This window comes from Doryrhamphus excisus, linkage group LG14 (genome assembly GCF_037039965.1).
Source record: "Doryrhamphus excisus strain RoL-2023G ecotype Guam linkage group LG14, RoL_Dexc_Guam_v1.1, whole genome shotgun sequence".
Classification (NCBI taxonomy): Eukaryota; Metazoa; Chordata; class Actinopteri; order Syngnathiformes; family Syngnathidae; genus Doryrhamphus; species Doryrhamphus excisus.
The window spans coordinates 15,671,195-15,696,634 of record NC_136370.1 but is presented as its reverse complement, the minus strand read 5'-3'; the positions used below and the strand labels follow the sequence as shown (position 1 = coordinate 15,696,634).

General features: G+C 42.2%; 1 protein-coding gene across 7 annotated transcripts in view; it reads left to right on the top strand.

Annotated features, from left to right (window-relative positions):
• Positions 1–25,440, top strand: part of ttll5 (tubulin tyrosine ligase-like family, member 5) — a 60,507-nt gene that overhangs the window by 21,100 nt on the left and 13,967 nt on the right. For 3 of the 7 annotated variants that reach the window (XM_078796249.1, XM_078796248.1, XM_058091134.2), the window contains exons 15-30: positions 649–740; positions 930–971; positions 1,647–1,739; positions 1,838–1,929; positions 2,340–2,402; positions 3,919–4,067; positions 4,311–4,566; positions 6,448–6,565; positions 6,937–7,083; positions 7,169–7,260; positions 7,360–7,508; positions 7,777–8,268; positions 9,545–9,732; positions 11,569–11,699; positions 18,851–19,049; positions 22,508–22,689. In XM_078796249.1, the coding sequence (XP_078652375.1) occupies positions 649–740; positions 930–971; positions 1,647–1,739; positions 1,838–1,929; positions 2,340–2,402; positions 3,919–4,067; positions 4,311–4,566; positions 6,448–6,565; positions 6,937–7,083; positions 7,169–7,260; positions 7,360–7,508; positions 7,777–8,268; positions 9,545–9,732; positions 11,569–11,699; positions 18,851–19,049; positions 22,508–22,689 (2,485 nt within the window). The remainder of the gene's footprint in view (positions 1–648; positions 741–929; positions 972–1,646; positions 1,740–1,837; positions 1,930–2,339; positions 2,403–3,918; positions 4,068–4,310; positions 4,567–6,447; positions 6,566–6,936; positions 7,084–7,168; positions 7,261–7,359; positions 7,509–7,776; positions 8,269–9,544; positions 9,733–11,568; positions 11,700–18,850; positions 19,050–22,507; positions 22,690–25,440) is intronic. The other 4 variants (XM_078796250.1, XM_078796253.1, XM_078796252.1 and 1 more) reach the window with 4 other exon arrangements.

The following is a 25,440-nucleotide window of genomic DNA, read 5'->3' as shown; positions in this document are numbered from 1 at the left end:
TGAACCCTGGTCTCCTAGCTGTGAAGTTTTAACTAATATTTTTAAACTTTTCTTATGTTTTTATCTTTTTAGTCCTATTTTAGGCTTTTAGCTTTTAACTCCAGTATTTCCTCAGAGGGGGGTCCTCCACACTGGGGGCTGTGTCGGGTCTGCTGAGGGGGTGCCATATTTGGGTCCCCTCGACCCGGCCGGGTGGGGGTTCCTCCCTTTAATGTGGGGGTCCGCCTGTCTGTCGGAGTCAGGGGGCCCGGGTGCTGGTCCCCCGATGGCACGGCCTGCAGCTCCTCCCAGTGTGGACAGCCCCAAAGGTGGCGTTTTCTTGATCCTCAGTGCCATGCCATGTCTCCCTACTGTGTGTGATTGTGTGTGTGTGTGTGTGTGTGCGTAGTATGGGTGGGATGGAGGGCCTTTCTTAGTATTTGTTTTTCCTTTTAATTGTGGTAATTGTTTTTTTAATTCTGTAAAGCACTTTGTGTCGCATGTTTTTGCAGGAAAAGTGCTATACAAATAAAGTTGATTTGATTTTGATGAATTACATGTAGTTGTGTACCAGCGCTTTAATTCAGCGTATAGCGAGAAATATACTAAGTGTGAGTGACATTTGAAATCTAATGTCATTGCTATGTCATAACCCTTTTGTTCCTGCAGGCTTAGTGTGTCAGGACCCTGTGATGAGGAAGCCACGTTCTGAGCGAGGCAGCTTGGACACCAGCCTCAAGCAGACAGCCCAAAGAACACAGGTACCGCGGGCACGCACACGCATAAACCGCATTACTACTACAGAGTACCCCTGCTTTCACCAGTCATGTGCAACATTGCTCACAGTTCATTCCTGCAAGTACGTGGTGGCCTGTTGAAATGTGAAGGTCACACAAATGTTTCTTTGATGTCCTTCCAATGACTGAGTTTCTCCACCTGTTGCCTCCTAGAAACCTTTCCCTGCACCTACAGCCATTTCACACAACTCAATGGTACGTTTTTTTTTTTGTTCCCATCCACATTAATTCCCTTTTACTTCTGTCTCTTTGCAATTCCCTAACGCTGCCTACATGACCGGTAAGAAATTGCTTTCCCCCTTTTCCTAATTTGATTATACTCCTTTTACTGTTATTCATTGTGACAGGCAAATGGCCTGCATGGCTTACAAATGCAGCATTTTAGGAGATTTCTCATTACATTAGCAGAGGGCCTGCATAAGTACTTGTTTGAAATACTGCAATGCACCACTTGGCTAAAAAGCTCTGAACTTTCTTTATAGACTCACTGTGACAAACCCAAAAGCCTAACTGTAAATCAGACTTGTCATAAAGGCTGCTGTAGCACCCGGACCGCCTTGAGAGAACCTGTCGTCTTCCTTTACTTTGACTGGGGCAACAGTTGAGCCTTTTATTGAGAGCTTAGGCCTTTCACTTTTTGGCTGCGTTTGTATCCCCCCCCTCCCCCAGCCACGTCACATGAATTACACGTAATCCCGGTGCTATTTTGATAACATTCTCTGAATGCGATTCAGTGAGGCGCTGTTCTGCTGTCTGATCTCCATTACAACCTGCAATGCCAAAGCTGTCAATCACAATTGAATATTATTGTATTAACTGACAGTAAGTTGCTTGGTATTTTCATGTGGCATTATGTCTTTGATTCCGTAGTGGCAGAGGCCCTCACTAGCCACTCACTGTGTGGCAGTGGCATTTAAAGACAAGCCGGGAGGAGAAAGCACGCTGGGCTTGACTGCTGAGCAGGTACACTCATGTCATGCTATGTGCTGTGTGTTGCTTTTGAAGTTCAGACGAACCAGCGTGTCTTTAAACATGTGTTTTGTTTCCTTTCACTGTGGTAGGTCAAAATCGTAAGAAGGACAAAGGAAGAGTATGAGAGAAGAGGAGGCTTCATCAGAATCTTCCCCACTGAAGACACATGGGAGCTCTATGGGTAAGTTGAGCCAAAATGGAAACCAACTGATTAATTGTAATTTTGAGATCCCCATCTGTCTGTTATGTTACTGATTATTATACTGTCCTCAGATGAGTACCCTCAAATTACTCCTAAAATCAGACCATGCAACTCAACTCAACTTATGAAGCTCTTTTTCCCCAGCCAGCGTTTTACTGAATTCTTTCAAAACCTTATTAGGAAAGGAAATCCATTTTTAGGCTTTCAATTGATCTTCCCATACGAGGATTTGTTGGTTGATTAGATACATTGCTTTTTAGCAGTAGGGATTTTGTGGCATCTTAGAAAGCATATGTCGTCCATATGTCGCAAATAACAAGGTTGAGGCTGATTTGGTAGCCTTACTTTTCATGGCAGATCTATTTTGATTATTATCTCCCTTTTCTCAGAGGATATCTGGAGTCCAAGACACCAATGAACTTCATGTTGGCAAACAGACTTTTCCATGGAAGGTAAGCGTTTCCATTGTGGTCAGGATCGGGAGACTGGATCTCTCCTTCAGTTTATGGAAGCAGTTGGATTCCAGCATGGAGTTTGTTTGGTCTTTGACTTGGGTAGGTGAGAGGAACAGCTGAGAAGAGGATGTGTGCTCATCTTTTCCAGTGTGTCCGTTGTCTATGTGGCATCAGTTTGGGAAGAGGAAGGGGAAGACTTCTTTGTTATGTGTTATAATATGGACACCTAGTACATCATCCCACACAGCATTTTGTTGTATGTTGTCAAGACTGTAGAAAACAAAACACTAATCCTCGTTTATCCTGATGAATTGGTTCTAGACCCCATTTTTATAAGTGAAAATTGAATATTTTTGTAGTTAGAGCATAGAAAACCTGTTTCTGACCTTCTAAATATGGGTTTTATCATGATTAGAGCCCTCTGGATATTAAATAGAACCAATTTAGTCACTTTTACACTCATATTACCCAATATAGTAGATATAATCAGAGAAAAGAAGACTAAATAAAATATGTGCTTGTGTGTGTTGCAATAAATGTGTTCCACGTTTGTGAACCGGACATCAGGGGTACAGAGTTGAGTTTGAGCTGGATTATGGGCTCAACAGTAGCCTGTGTTGTTATTATTACAGCAACAATACTATTACTACTACTACTGATAATAATAATAATTAATTCATTTTCTACCACTACCTCACAAGAGTCGCAGGGGGTGCTGGAGCCTATCCCAGCAGTCTTCGAGCGAGAGGCAGGGTACACCCTGGACTGGTCGGCAGCCAATCACAGGGCACATATAGACAAACAACCATTCACACTCACATTCATACCTATGGACAATTTGGAGTCGGCAATTAACCTAGCATGATTTTGGAATGTGGGAGGAAACCGGAGTACCCGGAGAAAACCCACGCATGCACGGGGAGAACATGCAAACTCCACACAGAGATGGTGGAATTGAACTTGGGTCTTCTAGCTGTGAGGCCTGCACACTAACCACTTTTTCGCCGTGCAGCTAATAATAATACTATTATTATGATCATTATGGTATGACTATACTACTGTATATAGCACTATAGCAAACTGCACATTGGCTACACTCAAGAATTAAAGTTTCCTTTCTATAGTATTGTCCCTTGAGAAGATATAATAAAATGTTTTCTGAGATTTTAGGGGTGTAATCAATTTTGTGAGACACTGTGTATATTTTTCAGGACAACCAAAACTTATTTGAAGCATCTTGAGATTAGAACACACTGAAGACTCCCCTTGCAGCTGCATCAGGGAAATGGTTGTTACTTTAATGATCCAGTGGCTGTTATTATTTCACATTTATTCTTTCTCCTTTGGACCATCCGTCTAAGTCATGTCAACATCTGGAAAAACTACTCAACCACACTAATCTTTTTCAGAGTTTGCTCTGCAACGTCTTTTTGGAAATGCTAATTTCCATATAAATCATCGGTATTGTTGTTGTCACCACGGTTGTGTTGACATGTCTTCTGCTGTCTCTTAGGAATGGGGGAGGGAATGCGCAGCTGCGGATGGCCACAGTCGACGGCTACCATGCCGTCCAGTACGAGAGGAAGCTGCCGTCCCTGGAGGCCCGTAAGAGGAGACGGCACCACCTGAGTCATCGCCCTGCTGTTGGAAAGAAGAAATCGGGTAGGCTTGATGTATACTACTTCAGCTCCAGCAGCTTCACTGTAACTGTAGGCTGTTGTGCACTTTTGGTTCCAATGAAAAACTCCCAGTGTCACACTAAGGTTATCCAAATTTGGATCTGAATGAGTTGATGTCACTGCAACAAAAACACAAAGCCTATTTTGAGTGTATTTGTGTATTTTTGCCAACAGTTTGGTGATGCAACTGACATATGTCTTCTCCTTGTAATGCTGCATACCTCAGGGACGCAATCCAAGGCCTCCCTGACGGAGAGCAGCGGCCTGGAGGGAGAGGATTGCATACGGGAGGAAAGAGATGAGATGAAACGTGTTCTCAAGCCAATATTACACAAGGTTTTGGTAGCAGAGCAAAGAAAACAAGTGGCTTCACCAGCGCAGCACTCTCACAGCGAGGCTCCGTCCAGCTCAGAGGCAACAACACACAACAGCAGGCCCCGTGTCAACCTGCTTCACATCCTGCGGCAGGGGTGGGACATCAGGTCAGTCTGTGTTCCAGGCAGCTGCTCAATCATTTATCATCAGTTATTTTTATTTTTCACTCTAACCTCCTTGCATATTTAAGACGGAGATGCAAAGGGCACATTTGCTCCCACCAAAGGAGAGGAGAAGAAAATGTGGTCTATATTTAACTGGGTTATGTTTTGATGAGACTATTTTAGCTTTAGTAATGTGTACCCGTGTCACCACATGGAAAAGCATAGTTTGTGACACCAGTAATGCGCCCACTTTCACACAGCGGGTTATGACACTCACTGATTTTTGTTGACTCATTCCTTGTACGGTGGAACCTCGGTTTTCGAACACCCTGGTTTTTGTAACGTTCTTGTTTCTAATGAAGATTATTGCCAAAAATAGGTCTCAGTTATTATACGGTATACTGTGCTCAAACAAAGCAGCTACACTTTAGTACAGGGGTCTCAAACTCAATTTACTTGGGGGCCACTGGAGCTCGGGTCTGGGTGAGGCTGGGCCGCATCAGGTTTTCCAAAAAAAACCAAAACGCATTTATTAAAAACAAAAAAATTTAAAAAACTTGGCTTTGGTTCCAATTTTCTAAAAGAAAAGCTCTGATAAAACATTCCACTGTTCTCAAATATCTTACCTTTTATTTTTCTTCACAAAATAAGATGAAAAATAAATAAACAAATCACGAATAAAGAAAATCAGTCAATCAGTAATGGATAATAATAAAAGGGCAAATAATAAAAAATTAAGAAACCACATATAGTTGGTGGGTAGACAAATTATTTTTTTCAGATTAAAATGAACAAAGCATTATTAGAGCCCTGTAGACATGACAAAACACGACTATAGTCACATTTATACTCTTTTTATTTACAACATATTGCGCAACTGCAGGGTCTTGAGACACATGCTAACTCGCAAACTAGAGAGCTAGCGACCTAAACGGTAGCCTTCAAGTTATTTCCTTTAAACTTAAATAGCCAAAAACTTACCACTTCCACACGGATATTGAGGATAACTATTAACAGTTATTTAACCTTGAACATGAACATTAATCAAACGTAATAATTTTTTCTGGGTACATGATACCATACAGCATCCATATCAAACTTGTGCGGGCCGCACTAACATTAAACATTCATATCAAGGCGGGGGCCTCAAACTAGTGTCCTGCGGGCCACATTTGGCCCGTGGGCCGCGTGTTTGAGACCACTGCTTTAGTAACTCAATCATTTCGATTTGGGGCACTATAGACAGATTCTGGCCAGGGATTTGCTTAATCATCTTTATTATGTTTGTAGGAGTGGTTTATTTATTCATAGAACACACAGTGATTGATGAATTCATATCTTGTTGCCTTTCTTCCTTCTCATAAGCAATGTGCGTTTTTCTTTGATAGGCGTTCAAACACACTATGTATTTTTGAGTGTTCTGTGTGAATTATTTAATTTTTTTTACGACGGCTGCAAAATATCTGTGGATGCATGATATATTTTTTATCAAGCCGATATAGCATTTTGTTAGCAAAATGTTGTTGCTGCTGGTTTTGTCTCTCTCTCTCTACTGTTCCCCCTACCCCAGTTTCTCTTCTTCTTTTTGTCTGTGTTTCTTCTTGCTCCGGTTCGGCCGCTCCAAATGCGCATAACAAAAACATCAAATAACGGCAAATAAAATTTAATACTACAGGGAAGTTGTTGCTTACACCTTCCCTGACGCAGAGCAAATCTGTTTAGCATGTAAGGACTTTTAGATCAACAATACTATCTGTCCCAATGGCTGGACGGGACACACAAAAAAAAAAGCAAAATGACATCAATCAACAGACTGACAAAAAGTATTAATGATGTAATGTCTTGCCGTGCTACTTTTTTTACCCGCTTTTATCTCCTTTCCAGTAAAGTTCAGGCCCGGATGACCTTTTCCTCTTACCTGCAGCGAGTTCAACAAAGACTGTTGACAGAGAACAGGATCAATGGCATTTCAGCATGGACAGACAAGGACAATTACCAAATGGTACAACTATTTAAAACATCTCAGTAATGGATTCTCTCTTAATAAGTGAACAAGAATGACATGCAGTACCCTTAATGGAACATTGTTCCCTGTGTATGCATCTACACTGTTGCCAGATTTCCCTTTATTATTACTCATCTGTGCCCTGGCTGTGGTGGAATTGAATACAAGAGGGGAAAACGGGTCCTCTTAAGAAATGATACTTATTGGAAAGTTGTGTTGGTGTACGGGAATCATGGCATGTATCGTCATTATCTTCATCAGCAGTAACCTCAGACCTTTAAGGAGCAGTGAATGAATAGTGCACTATGGAGAAGAATTTAGTATTCGCAGTTATAATGATAATTAGCATTTTGTGTCTGTCTGCAAAGGAGCTGGTTATTCGCTTCCTGAAAAGGGCTGCCAGTAACCTCGACCAAGACATCAAAGTGGTTCTGCCCAGTCATCGGCTACCAGTCCAAGACCGCAGACGTATCCTGTCCCACCAACTAGGAGAGTTTATCCAGTGTTACGACAAGGTGCTTATTCCCAGAATGCGGTTTCACCTAAACACAGAAGACATTGTGAGATTTATTTTCTGTTATGCTTCCTTATCTTCGCAAGGAAACGGAGCATATGGTGAGAAAACAGCAGAGTGGTACAGAAGAGAAGTGTGTTGACCCCAAAGTGTTTCACGAGTACATCACGACTGCAAGGTCAGTGAGCTGGCTATAGCCGTCTTCCAGTGTTGAGTGGAGCGATTGCAATCTGTAAAACACATCTTTCACCCATTTCATTTTTTTTTTTTTTAACAGTGAAAGCGATCTAGAGGAAGTACTGACGTTCTACACACAGAAAAATAAATCAGCCACGGTCTTCCTTGGAACAAAAGTCAGGCGTGTTAAAAAAGCCTTTCATGAAATACATGCCGCACAAGAGCCAAACAACTGTGAGACTTCCAAAAGTGAGTCCAATCTGTGTTTTTTATGCTTTCTTACTGTAGGTCTGGTTTATGTTTAATATTTTATCATTCAAGCACAGTAAACAGGAATTTTGCTGTTTAGATTTGTAAAGCCCAAAATAATAAAGGGAAAAAGATTGATTTGTCCAGGGTGAAGCAAGGGTCACTTTCAAAGGACTAGATCTCATTTGGAGAAAACAAATGTGTGTCAGAGCCATGGAATGGCTTACTCGTGATAAAGGAGCTCTGGCTTCTTTCTTCTTTTGAACAGCTCTGCCTGTGGCCAAAGAGGATTCCAGCTCTTTGGAATCAACGCCCTCCACAAGGAAAGTCAGCAGTGAGACAGACAACAGGGCCACTGAAGATCAACCCTCTGTTTGTTTGTCTGGAGACCAGCTGACCGGATTTGGATATGCAAAAATTCATCCGCAACTCCAGGCTTCCCAAAGCTGCTTGAGCTTTCCCGTGACACAGGAAAGCCCTTCATCGTTGTCCCTTCATCATCCTTCACCTTTGCCGCTCCCCCCTCAGCCTCCATCCTATGCTCAGTCCTTGGCAAAGTCCCAATTCTCCCAGGCTGAGGTGCTCGCTGATTGCCCTGTATACACCCCTCTTTCTGGGCCTATGGGGCAACCAACACAGGTTCTCTGGAGAATTCCATCTTCCACCGCGTCCACATTAAGCTCTAGAGGAGCTTCATCCATCACCAGTGCCATGCACATCTATAGCCAGAAGCTCGCAAGATCGACATCTGCAGGCCAAGGTAGGGGAACTTTTGTTACCTCCGCAAGGAAAGGTTAAAGGTTACACAGTACAAAAAAATGTCCATCCACTGAATCTGTTCCAAACAGTTATGGTCCAAATATGGACAAAACCACATTATAGTTTCATGTGCAATGCAGAAATGCAGATATGCCAATATTGTCCATCACAACATTTCTGATTCCGATATCGGACGATACTGATATGTGTAACATTGGTTTCATGTACAGGTATGCTATGGATAGAGCATCAGCAATGCAACAGTAAATGTGAGGAGCTAGCCGACTTCAGTACAGTAATTTGCTTCCCTTAAACCATTCCCTCTGCAACTTGTGTTAACCTCCGTAATTTGCTACACGTTATTTTTAAAAAAATTAGTAGTGTTTCTCAATTTTTAAAAAGTTCTGGCGTTACCAACTTTCTTTGGCATCATGGTGGGGGACACAGACTTACACTAAGAAATACACAGTTTACTTGACAGTGCTTATTAGGAGGAAGACATAAGACAGGTACAGAGTTGTTTGTGTTCTGTGTGTGCTCTATGATCACATGAACATCACACACACAACTGTACAAGAACCACTGTCTAGTCATCAGAGACTGAATGGCGTGGATGCTTTCTTTGGGTATCATTCTGTGGATTGATACTTTGTCAGCCGTACAATAACAGAGACAGTGTACGAAAATCAACCTTTTTGTTGAAAACCGAGGTACTACTGTATTTTGATTGGGATAGTGTTTGAGCCAAAAATGAACCAGTTACATATTGGTACAAATCCGGTTAAACAAGACATTTATTTTGACTTTTCGCCGTTACAGTCACCTTGGGGTCACCTTGAGTTTGAAGGTTTAGAATTTTTCAGCCAGAGGTGTGTGTTCTTCTAAGTGCTTTTCTAGTTATCTCTAATCCCTGAAAGATGAGTACGGTCCGCCCTAATGGCGGTCTGCACTTTACAGGGGATTTTTTTTCTCTCGTTGTTACCCCCACTCTAGAGTGCAATCGGAGTCCTATCCATCCAGTCCAAACATCTGATGTCATTCTTTGTATACCAGAGTGGTAGTCTAACCAAAACAGACAAACAGTCACAAATACAGTGCTTCACGTTATTATTATTATTTTTTTCATCATGGTTAAAAAAATCGGATGGACAATCACAAGTTGCCTGCTAACATCCGTACGGACAAATTAATACAAACCGTTTTTGTTCCGTCTTGGTGGAGGACTGCCGTGTACTGTTTTTTTTTTGTCACATATTTCTTCGATGTGTTTATGGTAGCGTCCAGAATGTACAGTTCCAGTAAGATGAAGTCCAACTCTGAGGGGGCCTTCAAGGAGTTAAATTCTCTTACAGTCCAGGCCCAGTCCAACCAGCAGGCCTTCATCTCAGCTCTGCAGAAGTTGGCCGACAAGCAAGTTGCCCGCAACAAAGCCGGCTCCAGGCACATCAACCTGCTGACACAACATGTGAGTTGACTGAAGTAGAATAGTCCCACCAGGAGCAAGGATTGTGTCCAAATATCACTGTACTGTATGTTGGGTTCATAAACAGTGTTTCATAGAAGAAAGACCAATGTGGCCCTTCTGCAGAAAACCCTCTCTGTGAGGTCTCTTATATTTCTCTTTGCCGATGTTTAATCCTTTCCTGACCTCCTGCTGACTGGCGTCATCTAGTTGCTCACTCTTCCAGCAGACCTGTTGGAGCCGCAGGGTCTACCGCCGCATGTTGCACACCTTCCTCCCTCAGCTTGTCTGTCGATGTGGCTTTTTGCGGGGGTGTCTTCTGGTTCTGGGTTTGTAGCTGGCTGAGCAGAGCATCACACCTCTCTACTGTGTGTGTGAGGTCCCATTATCAGATGCGCCACGGGGGAGTGATTTCTGTTGATACTCAGCAAAGCCGCCGCTATTTTGTGATAATTGATGCTTATAAATACAGGAATGTGGCAAACGGTGCTTCGCATCAGCTTCCTCACCGACTTCTGCATTCCCCCGGTAGTTTGGTGCGTAGAGCTTCTCTGCCTTGGCTCCCATTTGCTGCTGCTCCTCCTCCTCCTTGTCTGCTTCACTGGGTGTTTTCTGTCAAAGGATGACACAAGACCACACAGATTGTAGTTATACTGCTTGTACATTATTCTGAAAGGTGTTTACTGTATTTCCTTTGAGAAGTTAATCCTGGATGTGACAGAAGTTTTTTTTTTTTGTTTTTTTTTGCAGCGTAAAACAGACCGGTGTGCTGCAAAGTCTCTTTTTTTGAAGTCTTAGATTATAAGTCATTAAATCACCAGCTGAAGCAAAAGGAGAACTTTGTAAACATGAACAACTCCCTCTTGTACTGCACGACCTCTCTGGTTTCAGTAATTACTCGCTCTCATGCAAAGGTTCTTTAAAAAAAAAAAATAAATAAGACAGAGAGTTGATGAAAAAAATCTGGCTGCACCTGCTATCCAATGCCTCATCATTAATAACAGACTAAGTACACTCTTGCACTATGGTGCATAAATATGATGATGGGATACTTACAAATATTTTCTATTATGCAATTGCAGATGGCCTACCCCTGCAGCATTAAACCTGTAAGGACAAATTCATCATGGGTGACGCATAGTTTATCATATTGTGTGCATGTCCGTACAGTAAATTACTTATGTAATTACTATGCAAATTACAATTACAAATCACGTAATTGCCAATCATTCATGTGACTGCACAGTGGCTCGCTACCTCCAAGAATAAACATGAGCAAGACAAGTCCACTTAAATGGGAAGGACCTCCATAGCGCTGTGACACGCTGCTGGTTGTAGTGGAAAAGCTGACACGGTTCCTCCTTGTAAGGCTTGGCATCGCTACAATGTTTCACCTTTTTAGTGCCAAAGCAGGGGTGTAACGCAAACAACGACACAGTAGCGCGTGTTGCTGTTTCAGCTTGTCCGGGGGGAGAGAGCAGCACTGTGGGGGCCAGTGGGGTTATAAGCAGATTTGGCTTCTCAAGTCATGACAACTGATTCCTTTATGGAGAAGGTGGGAGTGGTCTACCTGGATTTAGTGCAGAGCCATCATGTGCAAACAAACGGGCATGCCAAACTGAAATAATTGCACCTTGGAGTGCTTGATCACCAAACATTATTATTTCTTTGACCATTTGGAGGACTAAAAGCAAATTTCCCTATCTTGTGAACACACAGTACAAAAGTTTGGATGCATTTGCTCATCGTCATGAATGGGTAAGTGTCTCCAAACATTTGTCTGACAACTGAACACTACTTTGAATTACCAGTAAATGTTTCTTCTCTACCCTTTCACAGTTGACAAGGCTAAACCTGGCAAGCAGAATATTGAGCAGAGAAAACCCACAGATGTCACACCCTGCTGCCATCACCCAAGGATCCATGGGGGTGGTTCACTCTGTCAATGGTCCTCTTAGAAACAACACCTTGTAAGTCAAAGTCTTTTTTACTAGTATGGAGCTATTTCATTTTCTGTTTTGACTTCCATAAAAAAAATGCAATTTTTACTGCAAACAGTACAGACCAGTGATTTTCAACCACTGTGCCGCGGCACACTAGTGTACCTTGAGGAACCGTCAGGTGTGCCGTGAGGAATTATCCAATATCACTTTTCATAGTTAGCATTGATTAATCATCATTTGCAAATATTATGTCAATAGCCATGAATATATGGACCCAAATAAAAATATATTTTTAAAATATAATATATAATTCAAACTAAATTTCAAGACTGGACAGATGGAAAACTGACAATACGGAGTTATTCCAACAAGTGAAAGAAAAACACGAGGAAGTCGGTATCACGTGATGTTGATGTTTACGTTTTACTGGGCATGCCCCATTGACTATTCTGGTTGATTTTCATGGTGCATGAGATTGGAATATTCCTTTCCATAGATACCATTGTTTCCGGAAAGGTCATTTGGAAAGAGAAAAGTCGTCATGTAAACGTGGCTACTGTGGAGTGTCTGTGGTGTAAAGACCGGCATAGCAATGTAATATTGGTCCGTGTGGCAACACCTACCTTGTTCCTCTGATAGACTTATTGATGCACGTGTGAGGTCGTGGTGACATTTTGTAATATTTTTGGTTAGTGGTGTGCCACAAGATTTTTCCAATGTAAAAAACGTGCCATGGCTCAAAAAAGGTTGAAAAACACTGGTATAGACTTTGCCATGTATCCGGCCTAAATTGCAACGCAAAGTTTGCAAGGCAGCTTGTTAGTATACTTACAAATGGTGCATGTCATATCCTCATTAGTATAAATTGCAAAAGTAAAGAGTTGATCTGTCTTTCTTTTTTTATGTTTTTTTAATTGTCTCCCGGGCCCTAAGAATTACAGTGCTGCATCTCAATGTTTAGCTTTTAAAGGTCTTGCATTTTTTTACTCTACGGCGCCTGAGAGATAAATGATTCAGAGGGAGCAGCTCAGGTATCAAGTATTATTTCCCTTTGTCCAAATTCCTGTCCTGAGGACCTTTTTTGCGTGATTTAATATAGAAACTTGGAGCCTGTTTTAGCCCAGGAGTGCATTTGGTCACACTCAATAGCATCTAAAGTCTCTCTCAGTGGTCTCGCATAGACTTGTAGATTGAAGAGTGTTAGGATAATGATAGTGGAATGGACGCCTCCCTGTGGTCGGACTAATTTCAGTTGACGCTTAATAATGTTGTGGTTTTGATTCGCTTTAATGCTTTTCGAAGATTAATAAGTGTTTGCTTCAGAAAGAAGGTAGATTTTGACCTCAAATACCTTTCAATTTCTACTCCCAACCTTTATTTTCTGCTTCTCACGGATCCCACTTCCTGTTCAGAATGATGATGATGATGATGATGATGATGATGATGATGAATGATGGACACGACCTCATTGTCTTTGGCCTGAAATGTCGGTGACCATTTACTCCTGAGTTTAGACCTCATCATGTTGTTGGATCCTGACTCTTTTTCCAGTCCAGCACGTCCTAGTTTTGGAGCTCTGAGAGAATTCTAAGAATGTTTGGCTTTTCCTTTTTAAAATGTTTTATTCACACAAATCATGAATGAGAGTTTTTTGTTTTTTTTTATTAACTGCGGTAGGTTTTATAATACCTGGTATTGATTCTCCAAAATATACCAATGTGTATTGTCATATTCAAGCCAATTACTGTGCTCTGTTTTGTGGGCTTTTGGGTGCTAGCAGTGTAGTGTAGATTTACACGCAAAAGATCTTGGGTTCACTCTATAGTAGAAGCAAGCTTTCCTAATGCCTTGACTAAGGTGGTGTGGTGTGTTTTTTGGATTATTATTTTGGCAACTGGTTTGCCCCTTTCCAAAGTATCCTCATGGAATGAGGATACAATACCAATTGTTTCTCCACTGTGGGATTGTAAAGAATTATTTTCATTTTCTAGTCTTGAATGGTCATATCACATTGTACTTCGGTACGTGACAAAAAACTAATAAAAATACCCAAAAAAAATAATACTTAAATTATATTAGGAAAGCGCCCTGTGATTGGCTGGCCACCAATCCAGGGTGTACCCCGCCTCTCGCCCAAAGACAGCTGGGATAGGCTCCAGCACCCCCTGCGACCCTCGTGAGGAAAAGCGGTAGAAAATGAATGAATGAATGAATATTAGGAAAGCAGGAAGTGAACAAATGTAACATGATGGAGGAGTGGGATTTAATAAGCTGTGCTTCTTCCTACTCCTTTTGGACACGTGGAACTGTGAACTGATTATGTGATGCATTCAATTGTAATCTGATGCATGTTCAAATGAAATAAAACCATTACCATTACCATTACCATAAATGAATGAATCATGAAATAATTCTTGCACAGTGGATCCTTGCACATTAGCAATTCGGCATTCATGGCCCATTTTCTTTCCTCCAAAACGAGGCCCTTTTTATTAGGCATTTATTAATGCAGATACACTTTTACTTTTTTGAGAGGTTACATTAAATGTCTCCCAGAAGACAAATAGCTCCCTTTGAGTTCCCAGTCTACATTGGCCCGCCCCACAAAAAGTTCCCTTGATGCCGAATCCCCCCACTCCTTGGTTTGGCTTTAGCCTCCCCCCACTGTAAATATGCTTTAATAAGATATTAGTACAGATATTAGCATGATTGCGCCTCAGCGCCACTCGAAATTTCCCAAGTCCGTCCCCCTCCACTTGGGCTGACGGTTTGGGCCAAACATACTGAAACCGTTAAGCGCACTGGCTCTTAAGGCAACCGCAGGGGTGAATTATGATCTGGTCCAAAGAGTAGTGTGGGTCTTTGATGACGATGCCAGGATCCGGCAGGTATGCTGCATCAGCGCTCTGAACAGCGGCTGCTTCTTTCGGCACCGACTATCAGCTGGCTAGGAAACAACACCACTTGTCCTGATACAACCACAGTAAACTTTGGGATTATTTCCGGCAAGTGGATCATCTGGCAGATATATGATGACCCTGTCTGTGTTTTTATCTTGCAAATATTTGTATTTTTCCCATGTAACAATTGTGGTTTGTTGTATTAAATCACCAAGCAGCTCCTAGCCGGTTTGTCCCCTTGTGTAATGTTAACACATTTGTGCGTCTCCAGTTGTGTTAGCACCCTCGCCACAGAAACAGACATCTAAACTATCGTCTGTGCGTGCATGCGGTATTTTTACTTGGGCTCAGTACTTTGTCACATTGTTGTTTGACTTGGTTGAATATTGTAGGGACATTCCAGAGAATTTTATATCAGCCAGTTTGCTGAACTAACAACCCGGCTAATAAAAAGACTCTGTCTGCCATCAAAGAAGTTGAACATTTTCACCAAAAGTTCCACAAAATTGGCTTGATGTCTCTCTGCTCTTTGAATTTAAAAGATGTTTTTATTCACGACTGATTGGAGCCAGATGTTGTAATAGGAGGGAGGGTGCTTTTATGCTATTCATTGTGCGGTGTTACTACATGCGTGTTGGGCTCCATTTAATGATTGTTGTCAATAATAGTTTATTTTTTTAAATGAGCAAAAATACGCAATTCATCAAGTGATCAGCCCTCATGAGGGGGCTTTGACTTTGAGATTGTGTGGCATGGCGTCATCCCACGCTGTCCATTTTCCCACATTCACACTGAGTTAGATTGATGTCGCACATGTGCTCAACTTACACTGCTGTATTGTTTGACCAGAAGTCATATCAACGTACTAAAGCTTTGGAGAACACAGCGGGGAGTCAGGCAGGAAGTCTCGGATATTTGCAAGAGCTGTTCTTTTCACTCATTTGTTTTCCTTTTTCCCCCCGCATCTCAATAATAAAACTAAAATTAAACATTGATGTGAAAAACTGTCAGACCGTATGCTAATAAAATAGTGGCGCTGCTCCCTGTTGTGTAATTAAAAATTGCCACCAAAGTTAAAGGAAATGAGTGGCATAAACAAAGAAGGGGTTCTTGTTTTGTATGCTCTGCTGGCCTCTGACCTTGGAAAGTTTACAAACGAGCTTTTGTTTCCAGAAGTGAAAAAAATTGGTTACACCGCTTGTTGTTGTAAAATACGTATGTGCTGTTGTTATATTATGTGACCTGAGAAATGCATTAGCATTTTTTTTTCTTTTGGCAACTCAAGAGCCGGAATACATTTCACTTGAACAATACAATATAATTATCACATATTGTTATTCAGAATTCTTAGAAGTAGTGATATATTGTCGCTATTGTGATTTTAACTTAGTAGGCCAATGGAAAATTGAAATGTGGGGAATTCCTAAGAACCATTTAGTCAATAAGACCCTTTGGGATCTAATTTCCTCAACTGAGCTATTTACGCTCTCTATTTTAGTCTAATCTCTGCTCACTGCTCTCGACAGCATTATTTTTAGCTGCAAGGAGTCAAAAATATTACATCACACTGGACACATATACTGTACTTAAGATGTGGCCTATCAGGGGAGCTCAAAACATTTAGGGCAGGGGTCTCAAACACGCGGCCCGTGGGCCAAATGTGGCCCGCAGGATGCTAGTTTAGGCTGCCTTGATATGAAAGTTTAATGTTAGTGCGGCCCGCGCAAGTTTGATATGGATGCTATATGGTATCATGTACCCAGAAAAAATTATTACGTTTGATTAATGTTCATGTTAAAGGTTAAATAACTGTTAATAGTTATCCTCCCTATCCGTGTGGAAGTGGTAAGTTTTTGGCTATTTAAGTTTAAAGGAAATAACTTGAAGGCTACCGTTTAGGTCGCTAGCTCTCTAGTTTGCGAGTTAGCATGTGTCTCAAGACCCTGCAGTTGCGCAATATGTTGTAAATAAAAAGAGTATAAATGTGACTATAGTCGTGTTTTGTCATGTCTACAGGGCTCTAATAATGCTTTGTTCATTTTAATCTGAAAAAAATAATTTGTCTACCCACCAACTATATGTGGTTTCTTAAGTTTTTATTATTTGCTGTTTTATTATTATTATTATATTTATTTATTACTGATTGATTGATTTTCTTTGTTTTTTATTTGTTTATTTATTTTTCATCTTATTTTGTCCAGAAAAATAAAAATTAAGATATTTGAGAACAGTGGAATGTTTTATCAGAGCTTTTATTGTAGAAAATCGGAACCAAAGCACTGAAAAAGTTAGTAAATTTTTGTGTTTTTAATAAATGGGTTTTTTTTTTTTTTTGGAAAACCTGATGCGGTCCAGCCTTGCCCAGACCCCAGCTCCAGTGGCCCCCAGGTAAATTGAGTTTGAGACCCCTGATTTAGGGGACTTCAGCGAGTATGTCTTTGTTGTAGTTCCATAGTGTAGTGGTCATTACATCAGCGTCCCAATTCCCAGTAGCATATTGATTAAGATGCTTTTTTAGAAACGCTCAGATTAGCAGTTTGAGTGCCTCTTGGCCCAGTAAGTGGAGTACTCTAGTTGCTCCTAATGGCACACCCAAGACAAACTGTCCTGGGGAGGAACTAGACGAAAGAGTACCCCGAAAGAGCAGTGCTTCTGGTTTGGCAGACTGGGGTGGTGGTTCTGTTCCAAATCTAGTGGGATCACACCCCTAAGCCTTCTTGGTGATTTCTATTCAAGTGTGCTCGAGAGTAGCGTCTTCCGCATTGTTGAATCTCAAATTCAGGAGGAACATTGTGGTTTTTATCCTGTTTGTGGGATTGTTGAGCAGCTCTATACCGTTGGCAGGGTCCTTAAACATGAATGGGATTTTACCCAAGTAGTCTACATGTGTTTTGTGGAATTGTGGGAAGGTGTTATAGAATCGGCTGCACGGTGACCGAGTGGTTAGCACGCAGGCCTCACAGCTAGGAGACCCAAGTTCAATTCCACCCTCGGCCATCTCTGTGTGGAGTTTGCATGTTCTCCCCGTGCATGCGTGGGTTTTCTCCGGGTACTCCGGTTTCCTCCCACATTCCAAAAACATGCTAGGTTAATTGGCGACTCCAAATTGTCCATAGGTAGGAATGTGAGTGTGAATGGTTGTTTGTCTATATGTGCCCTGTGATAGGCTGCCAATTGTACCCCGCCTCTCACCTGAAGACAGCTGCGATAGGCTCCAGCACCTCCGCGACCCTCGTGAGGATAAGCGGTAGAAAATGAATGAATGAATGAATGTTATGGAATCCTGTGGGGGCGTACCCTGAAAGCTCCCTGTGTGAATGGTGCTCGGACTTGGTACACAACAGCATTAAGTGGACTATGCCATGGCTGCCCTTTAGCACAGATTCTGTTTATAAATTTTATGGACAGAATTTCTAGGCACAGCCAAGGCATTGAGGGGATCTGGTTTGGCGGCTGCAGGGCCGTTTGTGAGGTCACAGGTTATGTAAATGTGTCTGACATCAGGGCCAGTCATGTTCTTCCACACCAAACTTATCCAAGCGTCCCTTTATGGACCTTGCTTTGTGCACTGGGACACAGTCATGCATGACAAGAAAAGGGCCTTACCCACAAACTTTTTGTTCCCACAAAGTTGAAAGCATAGAATGGTTCGTTATACTGTACTGTATTTCCTGCTCTACATCTTTTTTCGTCAGTCATTTTGATAAACCTAGTGAGGTGCAATTGACAGTATATTCTGACCAATCATATGTGTCCACTGTGTTAAATGACATGTTAGCATATATCAGCATGCATTCACGCCGCATGATCCGCCAGGTTCCTCAGAACAGACAACTTCTTCAATTAGTCCCATTGCTCCTGGAATCTTTGGTTCATAAGGGAGCAATTGATTCAATTGAAGTATGTCTGAGGATGAGGGCGGTATCCTCTTTTCTCCAACAGTGGTCAAAGAAAAAAAAAAGCAAAGAACAGCTTAGTTCTAATAACAGATAATCCAGTTACAAACTTGTGTCACTTGTCAAATGGTTTTCTTTCCAGGTTGTGGCTTTGTGATGTGAATAGAACGTGAAGTTCTGGAAGCACTGAAACAAAAAGCTTTGGTATTCTCGAAGGCACATGAAACATAAAACTAGTGGCACATTTACTTTAAACCTTTTGGCACAACAAAAAAATCATGACCAAGTAAATGAAGACACTTTAGTTCACTTTAATAAAAAAAAAATTGTATAAAGCCTCCACAATTCCAAGGCATCTCTGACATATCTGCATATCTCCAAGTCATAGGAGGATTAAGGACAGGAAGGCTTCCTGTGACGGGCAGAGTGGAAGCGACTTTCCCTCCGTGATGTCAGCGACTCCAGAGCAGCGCTGGCAGCCCCCCACAAGAAGCTACCAGCTTCAGTTGGCTGTCCAGCAACTGCATCAGCAGAGACTTCAGCAGCGGGAATTCTTGGACCAGAACCACGACGCACACCAGGTACTTTAAAGGACCTATACTATGATATTTTTCATTCATTCATTCATTTTCTACCGCTTATCCTCACGAGGGTCGTGGCGGGTGCTGGAGCCTATCCCAGCTGTCTTTGGGCGAGAGACGGGGTACACCCTGGACTGGTGGCCAGCCAATCACAGGGCACATATAGACAAACAACCATTCACACACACATTCATACCTATGGACAATTTGGAGTCACCAATTAACCTAGCATGTTTTTGGAATGTGGGAGGAAACCGGAGTACCTGGAGAAAACCCATGCATACACGGGGAGAACATGCAAACTCCACACAGAGATGGCAGTGGGTGGAATTGAACTCGGGTCTCCTAGCTGTGGACCCTGCGTGCCAACCACTCTGCTCGCCGTGCAGCCCTCACAAGCGTTTTACCTGAAATCTAGACGCGGAAAGTTTAAGTAAAGACTTTTAGTAAGCCGTATGCGGAACAAGCTGTTTTGTGTGTCTGTAGCTTTAAGGATTTTGACCCATGTTTGTCCACATGTGTCCGACAGTGTTATTGTTCCTTTTACCACTTTTTACACATCCGCTGTACCTCCAGTGTAATATAGGCCAGAAATTCAATGCAAGTTAACATAAAGGACATAAGTACACAAACATTAGCAACAGTAGCATGCTAGCTCTAAAAAAGCTACAGCGACGGTCACATTTATCAGGCTATTATGCTGCTTTAACCTGTTTGATGAAGAAAACAAAACCAATAAATACTACAGCTACTTCTTCTTTAGCTGAAGAAGAATTGGCTGAACTCCCGGCTTTATTTTAGGATGTGTAGCAAAGCCTGACATGTTTCTAAAGCTGTCCTCAGTGAAGGTGTGAGATCATCTAATGAGGGTTGGGTTGGAGACAGTGTTATGTCCGTGAAGGAGAACTTAATGACCATTTGAGTGTGTCGTAATAATTAAAAACCTTTAAATAGACTTATCTTCATAATATCCCAAAGTTAAAAGGGCTCAAGCTTGGATAACTTCAAGAAGCCCGAAGACGGGGATGCTTTTGAAACCAGGACCTTTGGTGGAAAATATTTACCTACATTTGTATTCCTTAATAAGTAGTCCTTATAACGATGTCGTTCAGAATAGTGTTTAACTTTCGAAAACGTTGCAAAGTGCCAAAACTTTATGCGAAATGTCAAACATAGACCTCATCACGGCACAGATGAAAACCCAGTGACTTGTCAGTGAACTGTTGAGTTATGACTCCCTCATGTTTAAAAAAAAAAAATATTACCTTACCTAAGCACACTGCTGTCCAAAAAGCGCCCACATGAAGAGGAAGCTTTCATGTTAGCATTTCCAAAGCTATTTGGAGAATCTCTTTCCAAACCACTTGGTCGTTCAGTGGGAACATCCTACTTCACAGAAGCTCATTCCTGGAGAGCCAAACATGACTCCTCACTCAAGACTACATTGTTTGGCTGGCCTACTCAGCCAAGCTTATATTTGAAGTCATCAAGGAATGGTCCTTTAAGAGAACGGTTCATACCAATTCCAGTGTCCCCATTAAAACGCTAATGCTGTTTTCTCTGATGTCTTTGGATGAGTTGCACTCAACAATGGGAAGTTTCGAGACATTTTTCTCTTTGGGAAAAAACACGTAGCCCTCTCTGCCATGTTTTTGCACAGTTGCTCTGAAAGACGATCCCAAGGAGGAGCGTATTTATTCATTTTCCAGTGGATTTTGTGGAGTCAACACGAGGATGGAGAGAAGTGGAGACAGGAGGGTGCCATGGGACAGCTTACAGTGTGGAATGACTGGAAGCAGGCACTTTTTTCCAAGCTGTTCTCAGCAATGCAGTTGCTCCTACCTCATTGTTTTTTTTTTCATCTTCATAGCTCAGCCTTAATTCATGCAATTTTGGTGACATTTGTCTTGGCTTGGTCAACCAGCTCCACACTGGGCACTTTATGTGGTCATTCTCCATTACCTTTTCATCCTTCTCTTTCAGTCAGCGACTTACATTTTTCATCCTCAGGCCTTCCCACCGTCCCCCCGAGCAAAACGGCCTCAGGAATATCCCATGAAAGCGTTCAAATTTGCAGTCACGTTTCTCAAAAACTGAGGTCACAGAAAGGGTGACTCTGGTTACGGGAGTTTCAGCACCATATTGGACAACCCTTCCTGAAATCCTTGCCATCGTTTCCTGTTCATTCCGCCCACCTGCTTCTTCCTGACAGTCTGTCCTGACAACTTCTTCACTGCCTGTTAAAGCCATCGTGCTTTTTGAGGCTGACCAGAATGATTGTGCAAGTCAATCTCATTGACTACATGACTTCATTGTATTTTTTTTTCCCTGTGTGTGTTTTTTACAATTTGGCTTGTGGTTCCCCAAGCACACCTTCCTGGCTCTTCCATTGGAAGAGTTAGTGTCCATATTTGTAGGCTTTCCGGGAGAGAAATAGAGAAATAGTCAGGGGGGGCTGTTCCGGCTCTCTCCTCCACGTTTCACTTATTGGGTGCAGACTGTGCGGCTCCTCTGTGGGCTTGGCCCGAGGCCACCTGGCAACCAAACAAAGGTGCCCTTCCTGGCCTTGCTCAAGCTGAAATGCAGCCATAGGCCATGCAACCTGGAAACTCAAGTAGTCATTTATCAGCGCAGAAATTACATCAGATATCTCCGACCCCATTGGCGGCCCTTTGAACGGCTGCACTGTGAAGCTGGAACACCATCAGCGTCTTAGATAACCATATGAAGCTGTAGAGAAAATAGCATAGACATGAGATGGCAAAGGAATGCATGCAACACTTTTCACCAGGATGGCTACAGCTCTAAAATATTATGTCACAGAGAACTTTTTTGCCTTTTTTCACCCAAGCTTTTGAGTGTCTCTTTTGTAAGCAAACAAATAATCTGAAGAATTTGCTTTTTAGTTCGGCCAATTCCAATAAAAAGGAGAAGCTTGTTCTCATTAAGGGATGGCTTGTCATTTTGAACTTAACATCAGTTACATCACGCACTGTAATGAACTTAAAAATTATCACTCCACCCTGCAGTCAGTTCCTCCTTGTTTGACTCCCAGAATTTTTTTTTTTTTTTAGCTCTCCATGCTGTATTATAGGCTTATTATTGTTGTAATGCGGATATTTTGTTAAAACCTGTTGAGTTGAGTATACCATGAATGAACACAGAGTGGTACAACTATCACCTCAGTTTGAGTGACCTATTACTTTGGAAGAACTTAAGCTATCAGTACAAAAGCCATAATGAAGTTGTATGTGTGTCCAGGGTTGTTTTTGTAATGTAATGTAACAAATTAGCCATAATTCCACTTTTCCAGTTTCTTGACCCACATACACGCATTTAGTGTAAGACGTTCACATAAGTGAGAACGCAATCGGTTGTCTGTTTTTGTCTCATACGTGGTATATAAAATGTGGGGATAGTGTCTAAATTAAACAAAAGTTGTCTTTCTTGTCCCATAGGATCAACAGTCTGACGAAACCATCGCTCCCCACGCAACAGTTCCCACAAAGTCATCCAGCTTTCTTGGACCACCCCATCACGGTCACATCCAGGCCTGTGATAGTCCCGTTCTCTCCCCGAAGCCACCCAGCGAGGCCCGTGATGGCCCCGTCAAGAAACCAGCAACACAGCGCCTCGTCAAGTAAGAACTGCTTTTTAAACTCCATTCACCGATTCTTAATGTTGCTGATTCTGGCGTGGGACACAAAGCATGGTGTCGTGGAGTTCAAGGCAACACGGCTAATTCTAATGAGAGTTCCACCATGTGTGCTGTACTCCACGTCTTTTGGCTGTAGGGTGGATCTGCCTCTTCAGTAAACAACCTCCACACAGGCTCAATTTCTGCCTGAACCATAAACACAAAGTGGTTCAGTGGAAGGGCCCGGGCTCAGAGCGCCATTTAAATCCTGTTTGGTTTGGAGATAAGCTGAAGAGCACAGAAGGGAAAATTAAAGGAAAAGAGTGAAACAGTGCTGAACGGCCAGCTAGTTCCCCCACTTGCTTTATGACTTTATTACTACAGGAATTGGCCAAATTACACAACAAAGGCAAAACATCTGTCATCAGAGCCCACTATTATTTTCATGCGTGTTGCAGGTGCAAGATCACAATCCCAAAGTCAAGTACGTGAGGTTTCGTTAATGCTCACTGTATATTTCTCCATGTTAGCAGTGTGGACGTTTCTGTGGGCTGGCTGCAAGCCTGGTAAGAGAGTTCATTTTGTGGAGACTGGCCCGGAAGCGCTCTCTTTGCTGACGTGTTTCATTCATGCGTCTGACTTGGGCTGGCGGGCGAAGAGTTAAAAGGGCAGAGGTGCGGCTCAGGGGTTGTAGTGAAGGTTAGTGGAGCCGGCTAGGTGCTGTGTTTGCTCCGGTGTGTGTATGTATGTGTGTGTGTGTGTGTCTTCCTGGCAGTTCCCGTGTTTACCCACTGCATGTGGAATTCCAGAGCAACCTTCCCCTCCCCAGACCCGACCCCCCCCCCCCCCCCCCCCACTCACCCTCCACCCCTTCCCAACACTCTCCTCCATCCTGCATTTTTGTGGTCAGCCAATGTGACAGGGGAGAGTGTGGGAAAAACGGAAGCTTCAGGACCAAAAAGCACTGATGGAAACAATGAAATGAAAGAAGAAAGGGAATGGAAAAGAGTGACAGAGCAAAGTCCGCTCTATCCAAGGGAATGGAGATGATTGTTTGCAGAGAATGGCGGGATAATAAGTTGCTTCCTTTCTAGCGCTCATTTTCGGGGGCAACCCTATTCCTTGTGTTATCTGATATTCATCCCGGTGTACACCTAAGCCTGTCTGTAATAGAATCACTGTGCTGGGTTTATTCATCCAGTTCAAGGTTGTCCCCCTTTTCCTCTTGCCGCCTGTTGAACTGCACACTGCACCGTACAAACATGCCAGTGATCAGCAACACTGGTTTGTTTCATCCATTTATCAAGACTGTGAGCTTGTTTAGCAAAGGTGTGGGTGTTTGTGCTGATAGGCAAAATAAATATGCTGCTTGATAAATCTGAAAAATGCAGTCCACAATCAACAGTGGGAAAATGTTTGAAAAAAAAAAAAAAAAAGAATGTATTGGACGTGTAGATTTTGGTCATTGCTGCAGTCCCTCCTGCACAGTGGCTTGTAGTTTGGGTAATTGTACGCAGTTTGCAAGACCTCTGTTAATCACTCGTTTTTATTGGCCTGCTGTTCATTGCTATAATGCCTTCGCTGCTAACGTTAGCCTCACCTTGCCCTCTTAGCTACAATGGGAGCCAGCTGGTGCTAAACAAGCTCAAACACAATGACAGCCAATCAATGGACGCTTCAGGGTGAATATTGTTTCCTAGCTCCAATATTTCAAGCACAGGAAGCTCAAAACATAAAAACAGATTTTATAAAAAGGAAAAGAATACAAATTAGACACACTACATTTGACTGTATTAATTTAATTAATTTAATTAATTTAATTAATTTAATTAATTTAATTAATTTAATTAATTTAATTAATTTAATCTAATTAATCGCAGTTCATGGTTTGATTTGTACCAAAATCAGAAGAGAATGTGCTTGCGAAGGTGAGCTTTAATCTGGAATAATGTACTGTAATGTACTGTAAACCAACCAATCACAGCCCTTACGTTGTCATGTGAAGGTTAGATCTTTTTTACACAAGAGTGTTTGCCGGGGGGATGAGCAAGCTAGCACAGTGTATGCAACAAATATCGGGCTTGTTTTTCAGGCTTTTACACATACAAACGCTGCCCCTCGCACTGTACAAACAAACATGTTTGGCTCAGTGCCTTGCTTTACTCCGTCCTTGGCTCACCACAGTGCCTCGGGTTATGCATGGTGCTCTGGTAGTGTTATCTGGTAGGTTCCATTTTTTAACATGCACATTTTGTTCAAATTGACATTGAATACATGTTTTTGTGAAGCGTATTTTTCACTTTCTTATTGTGTCCAACCTCAGCAGAAATGACTTTTTTTGTTGTTCTACTTAGAACCTACAGAAAAATACAACACTGCAAAATGTAAATTCTTGCAATGTTGATCAGAAGTGTACTATGTTTACCGTGACTAAATAACGATCGGTCCGGCGTTTCACCCACGGTCTGATGCGATAGGTTCTAGTTCACCCGTAATGTGGACAAGCGGTATCGAAAATGGATGGTGTCAGACTGGCTTTAAGATGCCGACTTTCTTTCTCATCCAACACACATGTGGCACAAGCGTGTGCAGTAAAAGTGTCTCAACTTGGTATCACATGGTACCGAGCAACGTTCCTACCAGCCATACCACAGCTGCCAACCCGAAGGGCTTCGAAGAATCATGCCGGAATGATTGCAGTGAAGGCTTTGAAAGCCCGCAATTTGTAACACAAATAAATTAGCCTGTTTGGTA